General features: G+C 41.6%; 1 protein-coding gene across 6 annotated transcripts in view; it reads right to left on the bottom strand.

Moving 5' to 3' along the window:
- ZMIZ1 (zinc finger MIZ-type containing 1) overlaps positions 1–24,211 on the bottom strand; it is a 347,188-nt gene that overhangs the window by 149,772 nt on the left and 173,205 nt on the right. For all 6 annotated transcript variants that reach the window (XM_018068949.2, XM_018068952.2, XM_018068955.2 and 3 more), the window contains one exon: positions 8,234–8,343. In XM_018068949.2, the coding sequence (XP_017924438.1) occupies positions 8,234–8,293 (60 nt within the window). In that variant the 5' untranslated portion in view covers positions 8,294–8,343. The remainder of the gene's footprint in view (positions 1–8,233; positions 8,344–24,211) is intronic.

Below are 24,211 nucleotides of genomic sequence, written 5' to 3' on the forward strand. Positions count from 1 at the left end.
TCGGAAACTGCTGTTCCACCCCACCCTCACCTGCCCAAGAGAAAACTGTGACTTAGAGGTGTAAAGGCTGTGGTCCAGATCTGACTGAAGATGGAAATGAGGCATGCTAGCGGTAGTATGTCTTTACAGTAACCTATCGATTGTTTGTCCAGTCTTCATACTTCTTTTACCACCAGCACCTGGACTGCTACTGTGTCAGCTGAGAGCATCGGGAACGGTATGGTTTATAAAGACTGAAAGTAAAAAAAGGGGTCTGAATTATTTTTCCTCAACCACTCACAAACAGTGATTTTACAGGCTAAAAGCCAGAAGACAAAGATACAGTTGTTTGCTCTTTCTCCAAGGCCATGCTCAGTCATGCAAGGCTCCAACCTATCTTTAAATTTGCAAATACAGTTCAACCGAATTACGAAATTGGTTTGCCTAACCAGTTCACTTGCTCTTCTTGGCAAGTGAAACGAGCCATTTTCCATTAGTATCTCCCTATCATATCATCCTAGCATGAGATGTCTCTGTATGTGACTACAGCAACAATGCTGAGGCTTCTTTAACTTTATCATTCCAACAGGCGTTGCAACGATACCAGAGCTTTCTCCTCTAACACCCTTGTGATTTTCAGTCAGTAGTTTCAGTCCTAAATATGTTGACAAATCAAGGAGTTAATTTTCTCAAAGCAGTGGCCATACTCTTTGTTAGAATACTATTGCACTATTAGAATAATGTTTAATTATTAGAATAATACTTAAATTTTTAATGGTTTTTATTGATGAAAATAGGCTTATTTGTTCTAGACTTGCTTAACAGTCACCCTTAAAAAAAATCTGCTTTCACAATGTCTTTCAGTAGAAGATTAAGTGAAGGATTCAGGTAAAGTGGGGTGTCTACATAAATAATTCTGTGTTATGGACCATTTCATAATTTGAGGTACATATGAAAAGTTGGGGTTGGTGCTTTTCTTTTATGCAGTTCCTACCTTATCAGGTGTTTTTAAGACATTAATGAAGTATTACATCATCCCCTTTACTGGAAGATTATTGTCAATAGTGCATTCTTTAAAGAGAAATAACACCACCCAAGAGCATAAAGTGAGTTGATGGCAAGGGAGGGGGGGGAAGCACCAATTCCTCCAACTTAGGTACTGTATAAACTTTTAAAATTTATTTTAAAGAAATACACTTATTCATTTTCTAAATTTCAGAAGAATAAATTCACTGATTTTGAAAAATAACTAAGTCTTCAGCATACCCAGTCAAACAGCAGTGCATTTGCTGGACATATTTTGTTTCCCAGTTAATTTTTTTACTCATTTGAGTAATTTACTTTCTTGTATTGTGCTTTTTATAGCACTTTTTAATCAACTGACTTTATTATTTTAATCTCTTAATCTTTGCAGAGCTAAATCTCAAGGTGACTACTTAAAATGGCCACTACACAAACTGATAACCACTGTGGAAGATGCAAAATTCATGTAACCTATTCTCACAGGTCCTACCAGCCAGCTAGACATTACTGAGATATTTCAAAGTCAAAAGGAAAAATGCTTCCCCATCTGTCTTTTTCATTTGCATGTGCTTACAAAACCGCCCACAGCACCTGTGGCACCTGTGTGACCCACCCCTGTACAACATTTAGGGCTCTTCTTGGGTAAGCTACAGAAGCAATACAGAGTGAACACCACCAAGGAGGAGATATCTCCTTCAAGAGACAATGGTAGAAATCTGCATGGCTGAAGGTCTTACTATTAACAGTACTATCACCACCGCAAGTTTTTTGAAAATACCTTCTGCTTTTATGAACAGGTAAATGGTCCTTATGTGCAAACACTGTGGAAGTCATCCCACTATGGATTTGCTGTTGCACCAATGCACACAAGAGCAGGAACTCGAGTAGAAAGTGCACACGGATGAAGGAAGAGCCAGAAATGGCATGACAGAAGCTAGACATGTGTCACATGTTCACTGCACAGTTTGATCCAGCTGCTGACAAAAACGACTTCTTATGCTCAGCTGACACCAAGGTGACACCATGGATTCAACTTACAGATTTCTAGAATTTTCACATATTCATTCTTATTTACCAAAAGACAGTTTTAAACAACAGGCCAGATTAGTTAGCTGCACAGAAAAGAAAAAAATTATACCAAATATTGTGGATACTAGAGGTCTTCAGTGTAAGTTTAAGATGTGTATCTTCCATTTTGAAATGGAAATACTAAGAATAATAACAAATCTAATATTAAGAATACTAATACCCCAGGGCCCTTGAGGACAGGTGCTGCAGTAAAGCAAGGAACGGAACTGGGAATGGGAAAAGTGAGCCCACCACAACTTTACCACTCCACTTCACAATATGATGGCTTATATTCCTCCCACTGGAATCTTGTCAGATAAACAAACCAGCCAAATACTGCAAACAACAAGAAGGTGCTTTCTTCCCCCACCCCCCTAGAAGTGCTTCTAGCAAATTGCCTCTTTACTCTTTCCCTTGTGGCTTCCCTACAAGGATGCAGGATCTAATAGGGCAGGAATGTTGACTGACAAGTCTCTAAATGGACTAGAGGAGCCAGGAAAGCTGGTCTGCTGTCAGTTTTTCCTACACATACTTAACTCTAGCAGAGGAATATTCCAACAGACTGAGCACAAAAGAATTTGTGGCTATAGGTCTCAGAAAAAAAAACTCCAAAAAAATACAGCTACTAACACGGCACTGATGGACCATTCAACCAAAGAACTGTAAGACTTGAGGCCCATCAAATGTCTTTTTATGGAAAAGGTCTTTTTCACCATTAGCCTTATTGTTATATGTTATTTCATATTTAGCTGCTAAAAACCCCTGTAACATTTTAGACTACAACCAAAAAATGTGTATTCTAAATAAACGTGCTCTTCATAAGAATACTTCTCATTTTCAAAGTTCTTCAAGAGTGAAATTTTCATGAAGTTTTATTAAAATCTTTTCAGCTGTAATTTCACAGCAGTCCTTGTTAACCAGTCCAAAGTATACTAAAAATGACATGTTTAGGACTGCTGAGCATTTACATGAGTCTGCAACAATAACACTGAAGAGCAGAAGAATTAGTTCAAACATTTCAGCACGTAAAAACAGTTATGCAAATATACAAAGAATTCTATTTTCCTCTGAATTGCAAGTGACCAAAAACCCAGTTGCTGAATGATGAAAGAAACAGGCCTGCTTGCTTCCAATTTGAGCAAGAAAATATCAACAAAACCACACAGCAATTACAACTTCTAGCATATCTCTCTGAACGGCTGGGTAGGCATTATAAAGCCTTGCAACTGCAGCAGTTCAGCAAGCTTTCTGGAAGGAAAGAGGGGAGAAATGCTAATCTGTTTCTAGAAATCAGCTGTATGACGTGTGCCTCCAATTAAGTGGGGTTGCCTGAGTGATCCAGCATCATTTGATGATATTTCTCAATGTGTCCTGATGTACCGTGACACAAGCAGCAGAAACAACTTCCCCTGTTCCCACCACAACCTAATACTTCTGACACCAGAGAGCCTTTTCATACTTCCCCTTAAACTGTTACTAAAATTTCAGCACAGATTTAGTACAGGGCCTGATAACTGTGCTCAGCGTGGCAAGAAGGTATCACACAATCATCCAGAAAAGGGGCAGCTTCCTTGTAATTTAAATACAGAAAGATTTTTTCCTTCTTCCTCTTTTCAAGAATTTCAGAAGAGAGATAAGGAAACCTTACAAACTGACAGGAAACAGAAACACAAAAGGTAGAAGCCCCTAGATTTAAAACAGCTATAAGTTTTTCAAGTGGTAAGAATAGAGAGACGTGACCCAACTCAGTGATTTTGCCTGGTATTTGCTTACAAAATACCTTACAAAAACACCTTACAAAAACAATGGACAGTGTTTGGTTAAAGCCACACCTGTGGTCTGTTATGAAGAATGGTTTAAGAAACCCAGTCCATTCTTTTTGGGATTTTCTGTGCTCCTTCAGAAGGCTGTGCCTGGGTCCTGGGCAGCAAGGAAGCTCTCAAAATCAGCTCTGTGCCCATCTGAGCCAGCTCCTACTGCCCTGAAGCTCCGTGGTGGACATCGTACCAGAACTACCCGAGCCACAGATACTCAGAACATAAACAGATTATTATTGCAGCCTCAAATAGGGCACTTCTCAAGGGCTATCAGACCTTCACTGTGCACAAAAATCATTCTGTGTTTTTGTTTGTATGGACAGAGTTAAAGAAAAAAGCCTGCACTCTGAAGATCCAGCTTCCTTCAACATACCCTGAAGAGTCTCCTGTGCCATGAGAAACTAATTGCATGTATTAGGAAAGCCTGTTACTTTGGCTTTTTCCACTGTACATCAAAAAAGCTATGTTTGATTTTAAAGCACATACACTTACAAATACTGAGGGAATAAGCTACAAAGAGACCACACAAGCTGTTCCAGCCTTCCACAGAAGTCTGGGGTTTTTTTAAGCATAAATACACAGCCACCTCTTCGGTTTGCCCTTTCATCTATTCTGGAACACTTCTTAACACACACTTCATTTCCTAACTAGCTGATCATATACAAGTTTTGGGTTTGTAGCTTTAAAGCACTAAAAAAGATGAAGGTAAAACACAACCTTGATCCTGGAACAGAAGTCAGCAAGGATATTGTGGGTGTCTCACAAGTCACAGAGCTGGGAAGAAAGAAGCCTGTCCTGACCCTGTGTTGAAACCTGATCTAGTTAAAGAGGCACATGGATTACCATTTATAGCATTTCTCTGGGGCTGGAGTGAGGGGTAAGAAGGGCAGCAGACAGCTCTCAGTCTGGCTGCATGAGCCACTGGCTGCCAACCAGGTTATAAAACATGCAGATGCTGGGCACCAAGGAAGGATGGCTTTCCTCCCCAAAACAGTGCACCCTCTACACCACTGCTGTGTTAACCATTCCAAAAGTGTACGTGCCTTCAGGAGAACAGCTGTACTGTTTGTTCACAGGCTGGGAAAAACGGATAAAAGATGAGACCAGGAAGAAAAGGCAGACAGATTTTTGTCTGACCCTTCAGTTAAATCCCAGAATTGGTGAAGATACATTTACATGGCCACGCAAGGTACTGCTTTGCTCCCAAAACCAACATGTACATAACAGTATGTGGTCCAGTTCTCGGTGGGTGAATTCATTGAAATTATTCTTTCTATTACCTTGTTAACTTTGCCAGCTAATGACCTGTCTCAAAGAACAAGGTAAATGTCTCCAAGCTGCAAATTTATGACCCTGTGACAGACAGGTGAACGTCCTCAAAAAAATCTAGTCAAAGTAAGTTTCTCTCTTTCTCCACTATGGCAAAGGTAACAGCACCAGATTTTAGAACTATGAGAAAGCGAATAGCAGTTTTGATGCTACCTTCGTCAACAAAACAAAATATTAAAAAGAAATAAAATCAGTCATTCCTCTCCAACAAAACTACAAATATTGCCACTTTCACAAAAAAAGCTTTCTGTGACATATTTTTGGTGTTCAGCCACTGTCTTGGTTAACTACACTTTGTCATGAGATGAAAACAAGAGTATCCCTCTCCTCTTACTGGGCCTAAACAGAATGGAGGAACCATGCATTCACAAGCACTCCCAAGCAGGATACCTCCTCATCAGGCATCCTTTGCACTCTGACAGAACAGAGCAGCTACACAATCATGCCCCTGGGTCCACTAGAAAATCGTGAGCTTTTTCCCAGACAGATCAAACAAAACAGAGAATGCTACACAAATGCTAGGCAGTCTGACCTTCCTCCCTCCCCCTTGGCCTTCATAACTGAAGAAATATCCTAGCTGCACATGTAAACCAGCACTTTGTATAAATGAAGCTAGTGGTTTAACAGACAGAGTACTCCTTATATAGGCAGAAATATCTCTTTAAAACTGTAAGAAGTGTAATATGATATTCTCTTATCTAATTAAAATAATATAAATTGTGTATAGAAACCAACAGCTCTAGAAAAAGGAACAGAATGGCATCCTCCATTTGTCTCCACATGATGTAAAGGTCTGTTCTTAGAGCTAGAAGGTTAAAGTGGTCTGCAATTTAACATTCATTTTTCATTCTATGGGCTAGGATGGCCAAAAAGGACATCAATTTGTGCCAGTCAAGGGCACTTTTTCCTGAACCAGATAGCTGTTCATAAGAAACTGATATGAAATCCCCAAATTCATATTTCCCTCAGGCCTCTAAAGGGCCATCATTGGCCTTATGCATTAACTTTCATCATAGAGGGGTGAAAGAGGGAGAGACACCACAGATCAAGGCTGGACTACGACCAGCAATTCTGCAGGAACAGATTCCTATTTCTGCTCTTTGACTTATGAACTGGTTTCGTTTGATTTATTCTGAAATCCTCTCATATAAAGGAAATATATAGAGAAAAATTAGCTGGGTTAGGTGTGAGCTGTATTTTTTTTTTATATTACCCAAAGTATCTGCATGGCCAAACTTGTAAAAACCCCACACATTTCTGCATAACCACACATTCTAGAAAATATAAACTTCCACTAATATCTAGGCAAAGCTGGCAAAACATAAGGATGGAGATTGATGAAGCTAAGAGAAGAGAAACATACAATCATAGAATCAAAGAATACCTGAAGTTGGAAGGGACCCATAAGTATCAATAAGTCCACCTCCCTGCTCATCAAAGAACTAAATCATATGACTAAAAGCATCATCTGGATGCTCCTTGAACTCTGACAGCCTTGGTTGTGACCACTTCTCTAGGTGGCCTGTTCCAGTGATTGACCACCTTCTCAGTGAAGAACCTCTTCCTAATGTCCAGTCTGAACTTTCCCTGGTACAGCCTCATTCCAATTTCCTGTGTCCTATCACTGCTCACCCTTTCCAAGGGGAAATTAGCACCTTCCCCTTCATTACCCCTCTGGAAAAAGTTGTAGAGAAAAGAAAAAAAATAAGTATAAATATCTAGAGTGATACAGTACCATTCCCACGTTTATCATTTATCAATTCCTTTGATTTAGGGTGCTTGTGTCTACAACACAAATCTATGAACAGAGAAACGCTGTACTCCCTCAAGAAGCAATATGCACCTGTCCCAGAGCACAAGTAGGCAGGTAGGTTTTTAACTTAGTTAATACAAATGAAAAACTAAAACAGCAGGACTCTGGCCTCTAAACATGCTGTGACCTGAACTGACAGAGAAAACTGCTCAGACAACAGGAAAAAATGATTTGGGAACATTATTGCATGGAATAACATATTTCTGTTTTTCCAACGTAATTCAGAAAATTTCAGCCAGTCTGAAGAGATGAACTTTGGAGCTCATCTCCTGGATCCAGCTGGGATCTTCAAAATACCTGTGTGCAATTTGTATTTACGTGCCTGAATGCTGCATGCATGCATTGGTTTAGGGATAAACACATGAACTATCAACACGAGAAACCATTCTCTTGCTCCCCTCCTCTACAAAGGACCACTGCTATGAAAGTTCTGTTAGGATTCTTGTACGTGGGTAAGAACATATGTAGGGGGGAGGATACACACTGCCTGCAACCCCAGAGAGGAAAGCTTACTGAGAAGGGTAAAGCAGGGAAAGATGGCCTCTCCCTGTTCCATCCTTGCCTTTGCAGATTCACTTGGTTATAAAAGCATTTGCAAGCACAGTTACACTGAGGAAATCTGTAAGTGAGACTTAGGTCTCATTGCCTTTCAGTGAATTATAAGGGCCCTTCAGAAACAGATGCTTCTGAAAATTTCACCTTGCAAACAGAAGTTTTTACAATCTCCATGCAAACTGATTAGGCAGCACTCTGAGCACTTGGAGCCATGCCAACCATCCAGGTTCTGAGTCTCCAGGCAGTGCAGGTCTCAGGTCAGCTACTGGATTAAAATCAAAACTGGCCCATCAAAATTGTGGATTCCTGTGCTCAGAGCACTTGTGTGATGGCTGCCTGCTGTGACCCCTTCAGGACAGAGCTGGCAGGACTAGCAACACTCTGCTTCCAGCTGAGACAGATTTGTTGACTCTCCAGGCTGAAGATTTCTTAGAAAGGTGAAAGGGAAAGTTTGGCTTTTGAGGTTTATACACCAGCTCTCGCAGCAGATGTTCCTGTCTTCCATGAGACTTAATGTCCCATTCCTACTGCTCTCCTCCCCTCTAAAGGGCAAGGATGTTCATTAAGCAGTAGGTAACAGTAATGCACAACACCCTGCCATGCAATACCCAACACTCATCTGCAGCAATGACCTCCACCTTCAGCTTACCTGTTTTATGCACTGCAGCCGGTCATTGGTCTGCTGTATGTGCCTGTCCATAGAATTCATTTTGATTGTCTCCACTTTCTTCTACCTGAAAGCCATTAAAATCCCTCGATCTGCAAGACAAAAAGGACAGTAAAGATCACTGAGCATAGTCCATACATACACTTCTACCACCTTAACAGTTGAACCAAGCCGCTTGCAAAAAACCCCTGAGCACACTGGGAGATAAAATAATAGTAATACAAATAACAATGACAGCCTGGCCTTTGCAAGGACAAGGGCATGGGGATTCTTCCTAATCTTCCTCTAAGAGAAAATACCTCCCATAAATATTAAATGAATCAGATATGGCAGAGTATTACATAGCCAAAAATAGCACAAAATGTGTGTCGTGAAGAATCTGGATTTCCGTATTGAAAATAAAAGCAATGGGTACACTTTGGACTCTCCTCCAACTAGCAAATCTATTTAATGAGCCCTTGAAATGGCTGAGATGACAGTGCAGGAAGGACTGGGATTCAAAACTCAGCCCAGACTTTCAAAATGACTAATGGCCAGATGCACAACCCAGCATATATGGAAGAGGCCTGACGTTCAAACTAAAGGGATGAACAGTTCCTGCCTTCTAGAAAAATTGTGTTCTTTAAGGTAACTATAGCCAAACAAACTACTTGTTACTTCTGGAAAAACCTGTCCTGCAGTCTTTAAGTCCATTTCTAAAAAACCTCTGTAAAAAGGTAAATTAAAGTTTTCCTGTGACTTTAAAAAAAGAATCTAGAAAATGGAAATGAAGGCTCAGAGTGGTGTTTGGAGTTTTAATTCATGTTGCTACAGCTGTATGAAATCATCAAATGAAAACTGGCAGCAAGTTATAATGATCTAAAGAGCAAACTCGCAGTCCTCTGGGCCTACCACTGATGCTCCTCATGCCGAGCAATGTTTGTGGACACAGTTTGGTACACACCAGTGCCATTGAGATGGGCCCTGCTCCACATACTCATTAAATCTTTTTCAGAGCCATGCTTTACATCACACTCCACGATCACACCTAAGTGGCTCTTTGTCAAGATAACAGTGTGTGTCTGGAATCTAGAACCAGGCCTGCGAGATGAGGAAGCGATAGGCCGATAGGCGCTAACTCAGCACACACACATCCTGCCAAATTCGCCATTTCCCTCTCTCTTATCCCTTCCTTCAGATTAAGGTAAAGGGCTGGTCATGGCACAAACAGCTCTACTGATCTGAAAGGCAGGGATGGCCAGAATGCCCCTCAAACTTGGACCAAGAACAAGACACTGAAAGTTCAAGTAAGTGTAAGCAAGGCTCTCAGTGTGGGCATGGTTTGCATTTCCCCTCTCTTGCCTTACCCTGTGATTTTCCTTTAGTGGCAGAACAGCAGATCATAAAGACACCATAAACCAACAACTACTCAACTGTTTCGATCCATAATTCATATTACTGAATGGTTTGTAATGTGACTTCTACTTATTTATGTCTTGAGTAGAACTGCATGGGACTCTTGACTCTACCTAATAAGCTGACCAGATTTAAGTGCTTTTTTTCTAGAATTCACTTCTCCAGGGCACAGAGATGTTTCACACGTATATGTGTATACTCTGCTGTTTCAGTCACTTTCATGGCATCTAAAATGCAAATTAGAATGTACATACTGTACATTTGAAACTTGAAAAAAAAATGTTTGCCTAAAAATTCCCATATCCTTTTACTGGACAGACTGGTACAGTCTAAGAAGTTGTATCCTTACTTTAATGAACAGTGAGCGGACACAGATTCAGAAATATATACCCAAATGCCCTATTTATACAAAAGTCTATACCAGCACAAGCAAGGTCCCAGACTCACACAGAAACCTCTGTCTCATGAATCTCTTCAGGGGCACTGAGCAGTTTGTTATTCAGAGCGCTGTTCATGACAAAACTATTTTCCACTCCCCCCATACACATAAGAGACAGCAAATTTTTCAGACAGTTGTTCGATTAGAGAAGCTGGCTGCTCACCACTCCTGTTACACGACTCAACATCTCTTCAGTTAAACAATTCCAGGACTACTCAACCCCCTGGAGGAAAAGAGTGTTCCCCATGGTGGGAACCCTGACTGCATGGCTCTCACAACAAGACAAACTCCAGACCACAGCATCCATGTGCATCCCACACACCCAAGCCGCCTGAGATTTCTGTACCTAGCTGATAATGTTCTTCCATGGCTTCTGCTGGATTAGTCTCAGGGAAAGAAATCTTTTCTGCTAGACAGGTCTTATAACAGCAGCTCAAGCTCCTCACCTCCACGCTCTAGACACAAGAGGGTTCAATAAAGCACTCCTGTCAATAAATTATAATACTTATGAAACAGAAGAGCCAGTTTCACATACAAGTATTATCTTTTGATTATGCCACTGCCACCTTCTCAATAGCAAATGCCATCCAAAGGTCCTTCAGCAAATATAAATTGATACATTTTATTAAAAGCCAGTAACACAGAGTCTTATCTGCCTGTAAGACCCCCAAACAGACCTCAGTAGTCATGAAGTTTAATCTCTCAGTGGACAGCAGAGGTATTTATCAGGAGATAAAGCTAGCCTAGACATGACACCACTTCAGCAGTGATCCATCTTACAAGCCAGGACACATTATCTGCATTTTAATTGAACATCAGGACAGATGGAGAAGGGCATGCTGAAAACAAATATATATACATGCACATAGATTTCTCTTGAAATATTTGGAGAGATACAAACTGAGACACTTTTTTTTTTTCTTAAAGAAAGTAATGGATTTTTTAATTGTACATGTAATGCCATCCCAACCGTCTGTCCTCCAGTTAACCATAAACAAAATCTAAGGTTGCTATCAGCTACCTGAACCACAGCTATTGTATTGCTGTACTTGTCCAAATTGTCATTTCTCCCACACAGCATAGCTTCTCAAAGCCCATCTGGAAAAGCAGAGGGCAGACTGCACAAAAGTAACTCACATAACTGAGCAGGAACCCGACAGGGCTCTTGGAGGCAGGACTGAGAACACAATCCCCTGCTCTCCCACACAGACAGGCCATAAATTTCTGTAATAAGCTGATCTAATTTACTCTCCAAAATAGTTTTGCTTTTAAAACCCAATGGCTCCCATTGAAAGGTGCTCTCTGACTCTCACCCTTCCCCTAGCAGCTAGAAGTACTTTCATTTCTATACTCAATTCCACTTGTTCTCACATCACTAGCCCTGCCAGGCTCCCTCTGCCTCTTCCCCCACACAGCCTGGATGGACGGACACCCAGCAGCCCTTTACTGCTGACAGTTTGCTACTTTCACAGCCCAATCTCATTTATTCTCTTCTGGTCAAGAGAAGCCCCTCAGTCCACTAACTCCCCTGGACAGTAAACATTTGATGCATGAACCAAACAGCCAAAAATTGTACGTGTGAAGGCTCACCACATACAATGACATAACACGTGGTATTTGAAATTCCCCGCCTCGCCGCCGCAAGACTCATCTTTATCTTTCTCTCAGACACATCATAAGAGCATCAAATAGAGTAATTTTTTTTTCAGTGAGCATACTGGCTCTAAGTAATTTCTGCTATAAAAAACGCTGAGCCTATTAGTGGAAAACCATTATTATCTGGAAATTACTCTTTCATGGGCCTCAGCAAGAATTAAAAGATTAAATGTGGAAAGTGAAAATTATCATATGGATCTGAAATTTCACCAAGGCAGAATAAGCATTTTGACACCAGACCATTTTGGCTGGAAGAAAAATAACAGCAGAATTAAATTTCCAGTAACTATGCCTACTACATGGGGATTGCTGTACTCTGGCCCGGTTCCCCACATGCACATCCACCTGCTGAAATTTTAAAAAAATGCCCTTTCTGTCGATCTCATGCTATTTTAAAAGTAGCAGCAAGATCACCTTACTCAAAAATAATGGTACTTAAGATACAGAAAGGCCGGCAGGGCCAAGTAAGAGCAGACTTCCATTCTGTTAAGTGCTGTGCACTTATCAGGTCACAAGTGAAAACGACTTTGCAGGTCTCTCGCTGGCCTGTGGTGTCCCTGCATTAGAACCCACGCTAAGATTCAGCCGCTGTGAGCAGCTCGAAAGACAGCAGGGGATGTTGCTGATCAGGATTAAGGGTACTGGCAGAGCGGGATAGAGAAGGGAATTTTACCCGCTGCTTTGTAACAAATCCCCTCTGTTTGGTGCACACATTAGCCGGGAAGGTTGTACGCTACTGCTTTACATGCTAACTGCATCCAGTAGGATAAACAAAAAAAGAAGTGTTCCCACCACCTTCTGGTTAATTCAGTAATAAAAAGCCCCACTGTTCTACTATCTTTTCTGAGGCAAAGACCCAATCTCCCTCTCTTATTAAAAAAAATATAAAAATTTATATATGAATTATTCTTTGACTTCCTTCTTCCCTCCCCTCTAGCATTGCGAGTTTATAGCCCTAGGCAGTAATTAAAGAGGCCTCATTTACATATTTATGATGTCTCAAAAATGGAGAATGCTTTTTTTTTAAAGGAACAGATGTATCGACCTGTTAGCCTTTTTTTTAACCCCAAACATACTGAATTTTTTTTCTTAAACCATTACAACAAAACCCTCTTCCATATTGAAAATAGAATTAAATCATGCAGTGGCTCTATGAAGGAGAATTTCACAAGCTTCTGCTACACTCTGTGTTGGTTGAAAGTTCAGGTTAGAAGACTGCAATTATTGTATCAGAAACTGAACTTCCAACCAACACAATTAAGAAGAACAATTTAGTAAAACATGTTCCCCACCAGTTCCTAAGGTAGCATGAACAGACTTCTAGGGGGAAAAAAAAGTAAATAAAAAAAAGCCCAACATTTCAGCATTGCTTCAGAACATGTCTAAAAATGTACTGCAGTTTGAAAGTGTGGATTCAGTTCTGCTCTGCGATGACCTCTCCTCATGGCCAGAGCTGCCATCCACAGCGAGAGCTCTTTCACACCAGGACCATGGACCACAGAAATCTGCTCACCTGCGGCCAAGAGAGACCTGAATCACCACTGAAACAGGTCCAACCTTCTCCCTGACTTTAGAGACTATTCATGAAGTGCTTTCAGTGAGTGCCCTCAACATCTGGGCAGAGGTGGAGCCGAAGTGGAACTCACTGGAAACATGTCAGCTGCTGCCCAGCCCTAAGCACTGCCACCCACTCCCCTTGCCTCAGCAACGCCATGCCATTCCTTCAGAAATCAAGTTTCTAGCAAATAACCTTCCCACCAGAAACCCATTTTGAGGGCAGAGGAGGAAAGGCAGCCCTTGCCAGGAAGCAGGGTAGGCTGCTGTGAGCGGTTCTCAAGGCCAGCAGCACAGCATTACTCAGGTCTCCATTTCCACAGGGGACCAGCACACTCCCAGCCACTCTGCGGCTGCTGGACCAGACAAGATCTAATTTGGAGCCACTTCGGACCACTCAGTGGGAGAAGGACGTGAAAAAAAAAGACACAGGAAATACCATTATCGGTTAAGAAATTCTTTTTTTAACAGCAGGTGAGAAGGGGAAATGAAGAAAAACCATTCCTTAAGCAGGGATTCAGCATAGCAGCTCTAATCACCCGCATCCCCTCCCACCACAGCGCACACGTCGGTTAATGCTATTTATTCAATCAGCTGAAAACTAACAATTTCCTGCATGTCTCCAGCATGCTGGGGGGTCCTAGGAGAAGGCAGACAATCTGTATCTTCTAAGCGACTTTGATCAAGCCAGAAGCCAGGCTGGAGCGGGGCCGGGAACCGGGAACCGCCGACCGCCCGCCCCGCGCCGACCGCCAGGGGGCGCCGCAGGGCCGCGCCACGCCCGCGCGGCGCCGGGGAGCCCGGAGCCCGGGCTGAGGGGCACGGGGAGGGAGAGCGGCTGAGGGGCACGGGGAGGGGAGACGGGCTGAGCCTGCCCGGCTGCAAGGAGAGCCGGGCTGAGGGGGCACGGGAGGGGAGAGCTGAGGGCACTGTGAGGGGGCACGGGGGGGGGAGCGGGGCTGAGGGGGCACGCGGGAGGGAGAGCGGGGTGAGGGGGCACGGGGAGGGAAGCGGGGCTGAGGCCTGCGGGGTGAGGGGCACGGGGAGAGGAGAGCGGGCTGAGCCTGCCCGGGGCGGAGGGACGCGGGGGGAAGGAGAGCGGGGCTCAGCGCTGCCGGCGGAGGGGACGCGGGGCTCAGCACTGCCTGGGGCGGTGGTCGCCGCCGGCCCCTCTCCTGCACTCTGCAGAGGCTGCCGCGTCCTGTCGCCTGAAAGCACGGAAACCTCAAGGAGCCGGGTCCGAACCAGCCCAGCAGCTCCCGGGAGCCTGTCGCCTCCAGTGAGGGATTTAAGAAACACCATTTCCCTCAGCGCCCCGTCCTGGTGGTAAAACGTGGCTGTCCAGAGACGAAAACCCATCTAAATCCCACTTGACATTGTTCTTATCATTAAACGTACTCGTTGTTTTCTTGAGCTATCGGAACATATCTCCGGGTGTACACACAGGTTTAATGCTATTAATTGCATATAATTGCATCAGTTCTCCTCCCCAGCCTCCGCCGATGCCCTCCCGCGGCACAGCCCCGACAGCCCGCACAATGCAGCTCGGCACGTCTGCACTCGCAGGCACAGGTACACGGCTCACACAGCACTGAGAGGGCTCTAAGCCCGCTTTTCAGTGCGAGAATTCTCAAAGATGCTCTCAGAGATCATCTGCTGAGAAAAGTTTAGTGTCTATCCACGACAACTAATTTATTTCCCCTACTAGTTATGAAACAAACAAACAAAAAAAAGAGGTATAAAATGTCAGGTGAAAGGCTGTTTTCATCATTAAATACTTGAAAAAGGAAGCTGTTTTAATAAAGCTTTATTTACCATTAGCTGCTAAATAGCTACAGCCTTTGGCTTTCAGCTATTAAAAAGGGCCAGATGTGAGACAAAGCAGTGTTTGTTATGCTGGGTGAGGAAGAATAGATATTTGTGCTGTGCTGCTTTCCATTGTTGCTCTACAAATGTGCAGTAATCCCCAGAAGACTTTCTATCATCTTTGATTGTGAGAGGGGGAAAGCGAGCGAGCGTGTGTGCGTGCGCACACCGCCCGGCAGGCACAGCTCCGCCGAGGTGGGAGCAGGTTCTTGTAATTTATGGTGGCTTGAGCTGCAAGGGCTGGCAGTTTTCTCGGGTTTAAGGAAGCTGTTTCCACAGCCGTGTGCTTGGGAACGTTTTTATATACAGAGCCTATTATATGCAGGCATGAACAGCCAGCCGGATACACACAAAAGCAAACCCACACATGCTTTTGAAAAAAAGACAGCATGACAGCTTGCATAAGCAAGCCTGCTGGACTCCTCTGGGAGGAGGAGCGGCGGTGCACACAAGTTGTTCAATCATGAAGCACATCTGCACCCTGATTACAAAAGCAAAGGTGGTCCGGGGCTAGCTGGAAGCACATACACAGCACTAGGATATGACCTATACTTAAAGTATAGACATAAAAATATAAAAAAAACCCCTCACTGTATAAGAATGGTGTTGCAGAAACATAAAAATATCACACCTCTAGCTAAGGAGAGTGCTCCTTTGAGCCTGGACAAGTTGGTCTCTAGCCAGCACTAACCATTAAGCACATGAACTGCCTCCTGCACCAGCAGCCCTCACCTCAGCCTGCTGGCTCAAATGAGTGGTTTCCTCAGACCGAGAGCAGCATCTGCAGATCACAGTTTCAGGTAATTGCCCTGCTGCATGCTTATATTACAAGGTTGGTTTCCCTGCATTCCAACTAGCTCCTAGTGTCATCAGCTCTGTCAGCTTGTTACCTTTAGGGAGAGCAAGGAAAAGGGACACTGCAGTTTAAAACAGCAAGAGGTAATAACACAAAATTAAAGGCAAAAGTGTGTAGAAGTGTGCTACTGGGGAGCCAGGGCTGACAGACCTGCTACAGTGCTCTCAGAGGCTTTGCACACTCCAATATAGACAGATCTGCTAGAACAAACATTGACAGTTCCACAGCAGAACCCACTGATCCAGTGGTTTATTATATGTACTGTAGCTTGCAGGTAAGAAATACTAATCCTCATCGGGACAGCTGCAAGTAAATGAGCCATCCCTAAAAGCTTGCAGGGTTGCACTCAAATCATTTCATAACCAGTGTCCCTGATCACTCATACAACAACGCTTTAAAAAATCCCTCCCTGATAAACTGCCGATCTCTAAACCGAAGCAGAATCAAGCACCTCTTCCCACTTTCAGGGCTCAGTGGCAGCATTGCAGAATAAGTCAAGTGAGCATAAGAACTGAAAAGGATTTGCATTCCGGCATGTGATGCTTGCTTATTTACCTAATGAAAGCCTGTTTCTTTCAAAGGTTCTGTGGAAAGATGTGAAGTATTTGCTGAAAATTGTTTGTGTTTGCCTACCAAATATTGCAACAGGCCTGTGGTGTTGCTAACATTACCTGGCTTACACACCCTTCTGGGGGCTGAGTTTATAGAGCTGCAACAAAGAACATGTATGAACTGTCAACTTTTTCCTGCTCTTGCTAGACTTTATCAGCTACTAAAGACAGCCAGCGGGTTTGGACATATGTTATTTGCTTAAAACCTGAAAGATGAGCTACAGAAGACAACCTAATATAAGCATTTCCTAAAGGCTTAGAGGAAACAGGAATGACCCAACCAAACCATACAAAGATGGTCTCAGAAGGAGGAGAAAAGAAGGACAGAGATGGCACTAGCAGCATATACTTTAAACAATTTAACAATAATCTGTCAAAAACTGAAGATGCTATTTTGTATTTGCTATGCTCTGATAACATCTCTCTTGAACCAGACAGCCTGCTATATAACAAACAGAGGTCAAAACCTCTTGGGCCAGCCCAAAGAAATGCTCCCAGCAAGAAACATCTCAAGCCCACTGTGAATTAGAAATGAGAAGGATTTACATTCTGACACTGAATGCCCTCTTACTTATCTGATGAAACCAGGCATGTTTTGGAAGTTGAACTGTAGCATTTGAAGGAAATTGCTGATTTCTTCTAGTGATATTGTGCCATCACAACTTCTATTCCTCATTACTGGGTGGCAACAGAAAAAACATAACAATCCCCCATCCCCAAACTATATTGCACCAAATAAAGGAACGAGCACAGATTTGGACTCCTTTTTTTCAGTAAGTTTAGCCTTGTAAAAAAGGCATATAGTCAAAGTGGATGGTAATTTCTCTTTATAATCTATATACATAAGATTTATTCACCTTTGCTTTCATTCTGTGAGAATTAAGAAACTCCTCCCAAGACCAAGGATTTCTGATAAGCCACCAGGGAAAGAATCATTCCTCTGGAGAAAATCACTCAGGGAGAGGGAAGGAGTGAAAAAAGAAAAGCAGCATTACCTCAAACAACAAATTCTCTGGAGAACAGAGCAACTGAATAGCTGCCTTGGGAGACAGGCTCTAATAACTTTTACTTCAGCCATTATTCTGGTCATTTTGAGAAAATTTAAATATTTACCACACTTCCTCAAACAGAAGCAAAATAAATTCCAGGAAGACCAGCAAAACTTGTAAAGACTAAATACAGATGAAGTAAGGTTGGATGGCTGTGAATTTTTGTGGCCGGTGAAACAGCAATCACTGGCAGCCAATTATATTGTCTGCACTGCTTTCAGTGGCCACCCAAATGTGTCTTCTCACAAACTCTCCACCTCCTTTGAATTATGACAATTTGGTGCTAGGGGGTGCAATTTCTTTAACGTAATTTAAACTTAAGACACTGGGCATCTAGACAAAACAAACCTACAGTTTTGTTAAGATCTATAATCAATTTTATCGTCTTCATTTTAAGGCAAATTCATCCATATTAATATTTCTGGACTTGTGGAATACATATCAAAAAACAAGGTATTTGGTTTTATGGAACTGTCCTGCAGACAAACGTCCAGTATTTCAAGTCACCACCAAATCCTAAGCTATAGGAAACATTGTTGACAGTCCGAGTAAAACAATACCAGATTGAACAAGCAAATCAAATGGTTGTGTGTCCCTCAAGGAATACTCTCCTGTACATATGCAATGAAGCATCGTGTGAATACAATATATTGGGAGACTTGAAATGTGACTGCTATTAATATTACTCTCAACAGCTAATATTCAAGTACCTGAAACACAACCAAAGGGTCAGATTCATTGCTACTGAAACTTTATCAAGGAGCCCAGAAATATTTTTGACACCCTAGAGTTGATTTTGAAAACAACGTAATTTAAAAAACCAGTTGCAACTGCAGCGCCTTCATTCCAGGACAGTCAAAGCTGCACACATCCCTAGTGTTTGACCATCTGTAATACAGTCATGCTTTTCATGCTAAGTGCCCATAATTCCACTAAGGCAGAAATTCTTCTACACACCTAGAAGACAAAACACTGCAGGAGCTTTATACAACAAAGCCTGCTGCCTTCAAGAAAGATTTAAACTGAAATATCCGTGATCCTCTACACTGCCCCATTCTGTTTTCTCACTATCTTATCATTTGAGAGAACCTTTATATCCAGAAACTGGCCTCTGAGAATTGCCAGTGTCCCGAACCTACTTTACAGGCAAATAAAGAGAATTTTACCTTTACCATGAAATAAGTTTCTCTTTTACTAAGAATCTTAAGAGACAACTTAGTTTTCCAAGGTTTGATGAATTCCATGATTAAAGATCTGTCACTTGCTCAATTCACAAACAAACCTCTTGGGATAGTCAGGAACAGGTTTCAGTAGCATTTCTTCTGAGAGCACAGATCTCTGTTAGCTGTACCTCCACTATCACCCTCAGGTGATAGCACGAGCAAAGCTGAAATGGCATTTGGCAGAACACAACGTAGATCCGGAGCAGATTTTTTAAAATCCTCTCAAGTATTTGAAAGCAGCAACTATACAAATGCTAAACTGGGCCTGAACAAAAGCTACCTCAACCGCAAAGACCAGGAACCAGTGTGGCATCCATCCCCTGTTAAGAAGAGGAGGCACAGTTCCCGTCATCCCCACTGCTGTTTTGACTGGAACAGGCCAGGAGCGAGCCTGACAACTTATGAGCGACAACTGTCTTACAAACTGAAGCAAGCAGACTTCTCGTTTATATTACAGACAATGTAAACAGAAACACTATTGCTAATGAATTATTTATAGTGCAGTCCATAAATTAAGACACTTAGACCGTCTTGCATTTTTCATACCACCGTCATTATTACAAAGTATATGCCCAGAAGCTTTTTCCCATAACTGCAGGACAAAGCTGGCCCTGTGAATAGAGACCTGAGCTCTTCTCCACCACCAAAGCCTCCTTTCTTCAGCTCCTCTGGCTTTCCAATTACATGGAGAGCTCCTCGGGGTAGATGCTATCTCCACCAAATACACATAAAGTGCCTAATGCAAATCACAATTCAGACTGGGGCTACTACAAGCTAGTTTAATAAGAACAATGAAAAGTGATGGAGTAAAATCTTTAATGTACGTATTACTATAATTTAAGGATAAAACATCTATTACCCTTCCTGAAATTCAAGACAACATTTCCAACATTCAGCCAGACTTCAAAATACAGAAATAACATGATAAACTTAGACTGTACACCCAGGCGACATCTGGATAAAAGCAGTTTAAGTCCAGATGGTGTTTTCTTCTACTCACATCCTTCCTTTCTTATTTTTTGTTTAAATGGTTATTATGACACAGTGGAACAGACCTCAGAAAGCTCCACACTTCTCTTCTTTGCTCCCAATGGCAACACTACAGACTCCAGAGGTCAGCTTTATAGCCTTCAAGTTTTTCTGAAGCCCTGCCTGATTAGATGTACTCTAGAGTGACTTTCATTGTGATCAAACACGATGTGCTGGCGACACGCATACAAAGATGGCAGAGCAGCCACACTGCAAAGCCTTCAGCAGGCAGAAGTCCGTGTGGCATCTCATTTGAAACAACACTCAGCTCCCCTGAAAACGAAACAAGTATCTCCTTTAAAAAGGTTCTGATGAACTCGAGAAACATGTTGTTGTGACAGTTTCAAACCTCGCAGAGAATAAAACTCTTTTCTATCCAACATCTCCTTGTCTTTTAGTCTTGATTTTTGTCATCCTCGAGCAGCTACATTTTCGCACCTTTCTCTCCCCCCCCCTCCCCGAGCAACTGGGGTTCATTAGACCTGAAATTTGGAAGGATATCTTTTGAAAGATGGTTCATGTTTTATAAAGCCTAGCTGCTCAGTATGCCACATTACAGGATTAAAAAGGTTCCTGCTTATCGCACAGCTGATCCAGGCAGGGATATAAAAGGAAAGGACAGGATTGCAAGAAACAAGCCATGTTGCAGGAGGAGCCCATTTGCTCCCATCCTATCTGGGACAAGGGAAACAATTCAGACAGTACCAGATGTGAGAGTGTAAATTTTTTTTGGTTTTGCTTCATTTGACATACCCCAAGCCATGAAGAATTATACAGTAAAGAGCAGCTCTTCCTTCCCAACCAAAAAGCCATGTCACTAACTTGCACTACTTCAAATTAAGGACTTCTTTGAGCCATCCTTTCCTAGCTTTCCCATAGGTCATAAATTGAACCTGGCTCTGCTGTCCTTTACAAGACATTTAGACACTCACCAGTCCTGAGTAAGGAAACTTCTGCTCTCTTAACCAGCTGACAGACAGCATAGGTAAGACCTAGGTACTCACAGTTTTTCCTCCTAAGGTGATGGTGGTATTCAAAACGGCAGACAGCAAACTACTAAATAATGCAGTGCTCTGTCTTTTATCTCTACACTTCCCAGCTTGTAATTTCATCGTTCTGACTGTACAAAGCATAAGAAGCAAGCAAACACCCATGTAAATGTCTTCCTCCAACAGCTGACTTCTTGGCTATTGGGAAACGGCAAAGCAGCAACAATTAAACAAGTCCTTAAGTCAGATGCGGGAAATAATAATTTTAAAAGAAAAGTCTAAGAGAACAAAACTCACCAACCTTTTTACAGGTTTGCACAAATACTGGAGAAGTAGAGGTACATGGGATAGCCATAATACAAGACAGGACAAAATACTTCTATGAAATATCACAGGAGAAAGTATGATTTCTCAGTTCTTTGTAACAACTACTTCTCTTCTTCAGAACAATAAGAATTATTTGACACCTTTCTCTTACCAGCTCAAATACAGATGTATTATATACTAGGTATTATGACTAACTGTATGGCAGGACAAAATCAGGGCATGCACAAGATTTTGTTCAGAAAGGAAGCTGTAAGCACAAACAAGAAGAGAGCCATACTATGTATAGACAGAACCGTAATCTGAAGAATTGGAGACCTGGGCCTGCCGAGAAAGACACAAAAAATATGTGGATTGAACGTCATTTGGGAAAAAAAAAAAAAAGAAAAAAAGACCCTGCCACAAAGTTTGTAGAGTGTAAATTAAGCAACATTAATCACTTTCCTTTGCAATCATTAATGCACTATAATTATCTTTGTATGATTTTCAATAAAAAGATCAGTATTTATTAAGCACCTTCATGAATTCAATTGTAAGTTCATTAACAACAAAACAAAGAAACAAATAAATGGAAACTCTAAAATGCCAGTTCTCTAACTGTAAAAGCATTATGCGTTAGTTCCTTGCAAGATCAATTCAGTCCCTGAATAAATACATCCCCTGATAACAGTCAAAAGACAGTAGACCTTGTTTCCCCAGAATGATGATGTTCTACCACCTACAAGTGTCACAAATCCATTGAACATGCTGCCTATTTTCAAGCTTCTTTCCATTTTACTTCTCATGAGAAGGGACCTAGTTTGCACATAAATTTCTTTTTTTTACTGGCTTCAATAGGCCTGAAAAAATTTAGGGGGATGTGTATGACATTATATAGCAACACTCTGACTTACTTCCACTGCTGAGCAACAAAATCATATACTTTTCAAAAATGGTAAAGGGAAAGCTATTTCAATCAAAGGTCAACCTTATTCTAGGGACCCAAACTAGCTTGTACTACAGCAGAGATACACTGCAGGAGCCCAGCTGCATGTTCTCTAGGTGACTTGTCCAAGATGACAACATAGGCAATTTTGAACCTTTCACATAAGCCCCAGACAGTGTCCTAACACCTAAGTCTTTCCTTCCTTGTCTATTACAAGAAGCACATGATGTTAAAAAATACTGTAGATTGTCCTATTCTACTTCTAGGTGATATTAGGAATACAGATTCATTCTCTAAAATGGTTTTAAACCAATTTAGAGATCTGCTTCCTGGGATGACTCTCATTTATTCAAGTCTCTCAAGTACATCTAAGGTTTTAAGGTAAATTAGTTTTTTGCTGCCACCCATTCAGACTCAATCTACCAGAGCTGCTGTCTTTTCTCCCCCCTCTTGTTTTAGACTCTGCTTTGGACTTGTTTAAAACTCTAGGAAGGACTGGTTTACATTACTTTCAAATCAAGTTTCTTTAAACCTCACTATCATAATGCAACTGCTTTTAATACATCACACCTGCTATAAAGTCAAGAATTCCTAATGGACTGCATAGCACCTGCAGTGCTATTATACAGCTTTGGGAAGAAAACCTCTGAGGGGTCCTAGCAGCAAAGTTCCCAAGAGCTTTCTGTCTGGCCTGTGAAAAAAAATTCACCAGCATAAAAAATTTTAATAAGCCTCTTTCCTTCTGAAAGCCAAGTGATCTGCTCTTTATAAGGCTTTGATTAAATCAACACATACAAATACATACATAAGCATACATTCACCACATGTAACAGGATGAAATGCTAGGGGAGAAAGAAGTTCTGTTACAAATTCATGTAAATGCTTTCTTGCAAGATCAAACAACAAATCCTAAGTGTTATGGAACACAGGAAAAAAGTTGACATAAGTGATACTTAGCAGATTTGTTCCAAAACCAGGGATTTTATTCTGCAGTTTAATTCATCTATGATGCAGAACATGCCTAAGCTTTGACCTAGGTTTTTATGAATCATCCCATGAACTAAATTATAAGGGGAAAATACAGGGAAATATGATACATTTTGTTTGATACATCATATTGCCACGTCTCTACCTGCAAGAAATTGAATTTCTAAATTGGTTTAAAACATTCATTTAACAAAACATGTCCAAGAATTGAACAAGCAATTTAACACTCAACACAATAAAGCAGCATTTAGCACTGACAGTGACCCAGTGGGCCCCCTCACAGGTTCAGTGAAGCACGGGCTGCCTTGTCAGTCTCCGAGAACGAAGCAGGGCCGATATGTAAAAGGGAGTCATTTAGGACACACACTGGCAAGGAAAATATCAGAGTTGGAAGGTCATATAAATTGCTAGACATGGAGACAAGATCTGTCAAAAAGACAAACTACCTAACAATTTTAACCTATTGGCTAGGGCTGTCCATGTCAGCATAATGTTAACATATATTATAACCTCATTGCAAAAACATCCACATGGATGGAAGAAGACTGCAGCCAAACTCCCTCCCTTATCTTCTGTTTAGGCAGGAACTCATTCTAACAGAGGCTTAAGGATGTATTTTCTCTGGTTTTTTTTCATTTGACTTATAGTATATATTACAAGTGAAAGAAAAATGGTTAGTATGTTAAAAACATAGCTGTCAATTCCTCTACAGAGTTTATCAAAGCATCCATCACAATTTCTGCACAATGGGAGAGGTTTTAAATCATTATTACTTTTAAATAAAAGCTTTTCTGAATAGTTGCTGAAATATTTAAACTAGAAAAGTGAGCATTTGCTAGACAGGAGATTAACTTTTTTATGTTTTAAATCATCTGCATTTCTCCCAACTGTTACAACTAACTCAATCATAATTAGGAGCTGTGATTGTTCCATCTAGTAGAGACGTTGATGATTCTCCATTTTTAATGTAAAATCAATTCATGATATTGCTTCTGTTGAGACCACTGCAACTTTTCTATGCCATGTGATTTTTTACTTGCCACCTCAAAGCTCCACT

This window comes from Manacus vitellinus, unplaced genomic scaffold (genome assembly GCF_001715985.3).
Source record: "Manacus vitellinus isolate BGI_N305 unplaced genomic scaffold, ASM171598v3 scaffold_15_pilon, whole genome shotgun sequence".
NCBI classification, from domain to species: Eukaryota; Metazoa; Chordata; class Aves; order Passeriformes; family Pipridae; genus Manacus; species Manacus vitellinus.